This window comes from Cystoisospora suis (genome assembly GCF_002600585.1).
Source record: "Cystoisospora suis strain Wien I chromosome Unknown contig_6201, whole genome shotgun sequence".
Lineage (NCBI taxonomy): Eukaryota > Apicomplexa > Conoidasida > Eucoccidiorida > Sarcocystidae > Cystoisospora > Cystoisospora suis.
The window spans coordinates 481-5,891 of record NW_027158990.1 but is presented as its reverse complement, the minus strand read 5'-3'; the positions used below and the strand labels follow the sequence as shown (position 1 = coordinate 5,891).

The window sequence follows — 5,411 nt, the reverse complement described above, 5'->3', positions numbered from 1 at the left end:
CTGCCATGCAGGTTTGGATGAGTATGTTGCTGTCCAATGTCTTTTCAGTATATGCGGCAGCCGTGCAGTCTTGGAGTCCCCTAGCTGCCATGCAGGTTTGGATGACGAGCGGCGATTTACATTTAAGTGAGGCCATGTTGCAGTGCAGCTGCGATAGGATCCGCAGAGAACCTCATCGAATTTCACTTCGGACCGCGTCGAATCAATGTCGTGGTCTGAACCCGCTGAACTAGTACCCACGAGTAGCCATTGCAGGTGACTTTTCTTGGCCGGAGTCGCGTAAGCGGTTCGAGTATGTTATGGCAGATCTTCTCCCGTTCCCCCGGGCGACTCAGTTTGAGTACGTATACTTCTTGTCGTGGCGTAGATACGCCCATGCACGCGTATATACCTACACATATTTCTCACTGGGAAGACCTGTTTGGATTTACGGAGGTCCCCCTTTGTAGTGTGTTGGGCGCGAGTCCTCGTGTCAGGAGTATAGGTCTGCATTCCAGTTACACGTGTAACCTTGTCTTCCATGCCGCTCCATGCACGGGTAGCAAAAAGCTTCGGCAGGGACTTCGAGTCCACATCGACCTGAGTATAGTGTTTCGTTGCCCTGCTACTGTCGCCGTCGTGAACAGCTGTACGACGGTAAGATAACAGAGTAAGTTTTCGTGTGACCGTGCCTGTTTTATCCTATTCTTCCGCGATGTCGATGGACATACGACAGGGGCGTAGCGCCCTGAAATACGTGTGTACTCGATATGGGAAAAGGGAATTCCTGTTGGTGAATGCAGTTTGAGTTTCCAGCAAAGTTGGCACGTTACGCACCTAGCCGCCGTCGCAGCTGTGGGGCTTCGTCTGTCTGGCGTCGGTTCTCAAGCGTCATCTGGCAATGGACATGGCGACAGTTTGTCTGGGTGTAGACTTTTAGCCGTAGCAGCTCTTGCGGGATATCGGTGATGGCAGGTAAATTTGACAGGTCGCAACTGGGCTTCTTCACTGCCCGTGTTAACTCAACAGCACGTTGCTTCTTTTGTGTGCGTCCCTTCCTGGGTTAGGCGCCGAAGACAGAAGAGGTGTGCTTGGGCGTTTTTTAGCCGAAGAGAGTAAGTTGTTGTCTCTCTTATGGCCAGGCGACCTGTGCAGTATGAATGCCCGGGGGTGGGAGTCGCATGGTCGCGTAGCGCGCCACACATAAGAGCGGAAAAGGTAGGATCGGATTTAGCCGTCATCAGAAACTGACGATAGTATCGATCACCTATGTCCCATGAGGCGAGCATGCCCTTGTGACCGCAAGAGTGTGGCACAGATTTTAGGTAGTAGAGGTGCCACTTAGGGGCCCAACCACTGGCGGGGCTTGATAGCTATCTTTCGTCCGTGCAGACCCCGCTTTTGTCTAGGCTTGGCTGCGAACTCTTGCCGAGAAGCGTCAACTGTGGCAGTGACGGGGCGCCCCGTGTGTTGCGTAGCTATACCGGGCGAGGCTGTATCCTCGTAGCAGTTGGCAGATGAGCGCTTGTTTACGACATGCAGAGAGTCGGAGTGATATGAGAAATGGCCGTCCTGCCTTGTAGCTCGCAGTGCTTGGTCATTCTAAGCGTCTAAGGCTTCGGCGAGACCTGGTTAGACTCGAGCTCCATCCATTGTTTCTATTCAATATGTATGTGTTCACGTGCACAACGGTCTGTGCTGGACCGGAGAGCGGCGCATCGCGCGCGAGTATCATACGTTCTCTTCGTTGCGATCTCGCTGCTATCCCTGATTACGGACTTCTAGTGCGTGTCGAGGGGGTGTACGGCATTCGTCGCGATTCTCCCGACTGGGTGGACGGAAACCAAGGATTAGCAGCTTATTCGCCTCTCCACGTGAGGAGGATTTGCCGATCCACCTCAGCCTCGGACGTCCAGCTTTACACCAGGAACTGACTGGCAGTCTAAATCGAAGGAGTTCCTTGTAAAACCCTGAGAACATGAGTGCGCTGCCGATCCGTCTGATGCTTTGTTGGCTTCGTGCCTGGCTTCGAATGCTCAGTCCCTGTGCAAACGAGCAAGGGTTTGTCGCAGGCTCCGGCCAACAACCCTGATACAGGTGGACCGCTGTCGCCGCCTGAATGTGAGCTTCTGCTATCCAAACTAGAGCCTTGACTTCCTTCCACCAAAGCTGGTAGAGCGCGCCTTAGCCGAACAGCAGGGACCGGCTGTCGTAGAACATTGCCGAGTGGTAGCTTGCACTGCGACTGTTTGCGATGTTACTAGGCGTAGGGAATGTCCGGCTTTCTGAGAAGTAGAGCCTCCGTGCTCTCGAACGTGACCGGTGCGCAGGAGTTATACCGCCATTCTTACTAGCGTAACCTCGGTCTCGCGGGCAAGGTACATCACCATGTCTCAAGTCCCATGATGTTGTTGATCCTCGGCCCACCAATGACAGATTTGTGTATTTCCTCATTTTCTCCACTACAGTCTCCAGGACTCACACGCGGAGGGACGAGGGTATGCAGTATCTACGGCTCTCCAACGCGGTGGCGCTTTCGCTTTCCAGGAATGACTTCGCCTTCTGCCGCCTAGCAACAGGTGAGAAGCAGAAGAACTCATATTGCGAATGAGGTCGCGGGAGAGAAGACGACATGGAGGACCTGCAGGTCTTCAGAAACGCCTCTCCAAGTGTACGAGTTTGACTGCATTGGTGTGCATGTACACACGCCGGTTTCCTGTTAGCTTCAGTTTCAAGACCGAGGCGACGTTGTTCTGCAGGCCAACAAGAAAGATGGGATCTAGGCACTGACCTCTTGCTTAGGCCTCCTTGGGTGGGTTCTTCTGTCCACTGTAACAAACTGGTGCGTAGTGCGCACAGCGGGAAGACACTCGCTCACAGCAGAAAAGCAGGCTTCGCTTACAAATCATTAAGCGAGAGCGCCGGAGTCGGCTCTGAACCTGCACCATGTGCTCTTCCGGCTTTTCCGCATGTGACTGACAGCCGACGAACAGCACCTGTGGATGTCGAGCTTGGAAGAAGAAGAGGATCAGACTCTTCGATCTTTGAGTGCAAGCATGGAGGCGATTCAAGGGGAAAATCCAACGGTGGAGCAAATCGACTCGTTACTCATCGCAGCATTCCAAGGTCAACTCACTCTGATGAGAGCGTCGCGGGTATTTCCCCATCGTTTTTCGACCAAGCGCGTGAGCGTCTTTTTCGCCGCCGGTCACCATAAAACGGCGGAATTGGCTTGTCAGCTGCATAAATGTTGGAGCCACCTTGGAGTATCAGGTTCTGTGCTGCAGTCGATACTTCAACAGTGTGTATTCAGTGCTGGCACACAGACCCGGGAAGTACGATTGCGGCTGGCCGGTGGTGTGTCTCCAAGCCGACGGCGTGGAATCGATCCGAAGGCGCAGGCGGCTTTCGCTGCTGAAGGAAAAGGTCAGTCGCAGATAGGGTTGATGAGGCGCGTTAGATCAGCATCGAGTCGCTACAGTCGTGGACGGATGGCAGGAGGTAGTTTCAGGATAAAGGGCCCGGCCTGAGTGTCATAACGTTTACTAGGGAGACAGAACAGGTGCCCTGGCTCCTTGAGGTGGACAGCTGGGGCAATGGGTTAAGTGTCTGATGCTGCTTCGCAGTGAAGATCCACGACGCTGTTGAGAGGTTCTGGAGCAGTGGGCACCTCGGATTGCACGATGCCGACACGCTTGCTATATGCGGCGGGGCTGTACCAGTTGTGGTGGATATTTGTTGAGTGAGAGCTCGAACGAGCGTGCGGCAGTGCAGAGGGGTGGCGTCGGGTCGACTGCGGGGCGTGTGTAAGCATGTTGCTCTCCTCGTATCTGTCCTTCTGCGGTGTGACGGACGTGCTGGGTACAAGTTGTGTCGAGGCAGCGACCTGTGTGAAGAGGCGAAGGGAGTTCCCCCCTGCTGGAACCTGCTGCTTGCTTCAGTTATATTTGTTGAGCCTGTCCGATGTACCTCTCCAGCATTGCGTACAACTATTGCCACGTGGAAACCTGTGGCGAAACTGCGGGAGTGGCTTTCAAACGGTTACCTGAGCCTGGGTGAGTCGGGGTGTTGTATACTGGGTGTAGATGCCACAGAGTATGTTTAAGCAAACGTCATTTGCTCATACCGGCCCCTCCATAGGAATGTATTTGGGGTGGTTAGTACTCAATCATAGCCGCGTACAGAGAATAAAACGGCGAATCGGCCTTAGTAGAACCCAGGACATGAGCCTTTTTGGCGATCGGGGTATGTTACCACTATGCTCCCCGTGCAAGTGGGTGGAGTGATGGCAAGGGCAGCCGAGCTCTACAGACAGAGTGGAGCGAAAATCCCAGAGGAGAGGAGTCTGTACATTCCGTCCCCTCTGCCAGCTGGGCAGAGTCAGTGCCGGTGCCAGTCAGTCCGAGTGTCATGTACTTTTGCGAGAGTATGAAATAAAAAACATGTACCTTAGGACACTTCTATTGTTTCCCTCGACAATCCTAGTTGGTCATGTGGTGGTTCTTGGTGTAGTGTACAAAGAGGAATACATGTGATCTCCATGTTTGGAAGTACTGTTGCTTCGCCCTAGCTAGTTCGGCAACGCTGTAACCAGAGTCGCTTGATGCACGCGAGAAAAAAGCACATCGCCAGGAACTCGAATCTGGCCTCGAATTAAGTATCACTACGACAGTGTTGATTGATTCAGAACCTGTGACGTTGGAGTCGTGGCATGAACAATCGGGAACTGACAGCGTTGTTCCCCCCCGGTATCCCGAAGACGTAGATGCTACGAGACACTTATCGCGACAGGATGGGGTGGTAGTGCCTCGGAATGCGTGCCTGTCCGGTAGGAGTAAGGTGGGGGCTATACTCAGTGAAAGTGATGGGGGCTTTCAGAGTGTTAGAGCATGGACTGCCTCGGTTTGATAATGACTGCCGGGCTTCCGACACCCCTCCGAATTGGGCTCCCAGGTCTCCCCCCGGAGTACACTAGATGACGGTTTACAAGGGTACGGAGCGCTAGCAACAGTAGCCTTTGGGTGTTGCTGTCGGTCGTCGTAGATTCAGCAGGCTTCCCCACTTCGTGTATGTCCCCGCCGGTGTCAACAGACCACGCTTCTAGCTACGTGTGCTGGGCTGCTTGGTTCTCAGGAGCGGAGGAGAAGAGCGGCATCCTTGGGCGTTTTTTAGCCGAAGAGAGTAAGTTGTTGTCTCTGTTATGGCCAGACGACCTGTGCAGTATGAATGCCCGGGGGTGGGAGTCGCATGGTCGCGTAGCGTGCCACCCATTAGAGCGGAAAAGGTAGGATCGGATTTAGCCATCATCAGAAACTGACGATAGTATCGATCACCTATGTCCCATGAGGCGAGCATGCCCTTGTGACCGCAAGAGTGTGGCGCAGATTTTAGGTAGTAGAGGTGCCACTCAGGGGCCCAACCACTGGCGGGGC

The 5,411-nt window shown here is 53.9% G+C and overlaps 1 protein-coding gene across 1 annotated transcript in view; it reads left to right on the top strand.

Moving 5' to 3' along the window:
- Positions 1-5,261, top strand: part of CSUI_009864 (uncharacterized protein) — a gene marked incomplete at its 3' end in the record, with an annotated part of 14,043 nt that extends 8,782 nt beyond the window's left edge. The window contains exons 8-14 of the mRNA XM_068069973.1: positions 49-126; positions 1,047-1,094; positions 2,020-2,100; positions 2,448-2,558; positions 2,962-3,405; positions 3,921-4,034; positions 5,113-5,261. Coding sequence (XP_067918050.1) covers positions 49-126; positions 1,047-1,094; positions 2,020-2,100; positions 2,448-2,558; positions 2,962-3,405; positions 3,921-4,034; positions 5,113-5,261 — 1,025 coding nt within the window. The remainder of the gene's footprint in view (positions 1-48; positions 127-1,046; positions 1,095-2,019; positions 2,101-2,447; positions 2,559-2,961; positions 3,406-3,920; positions 4,035-5,112) is intronic.
- Positions 5,262-5,411: the final 150 nt, after the last annotated feature.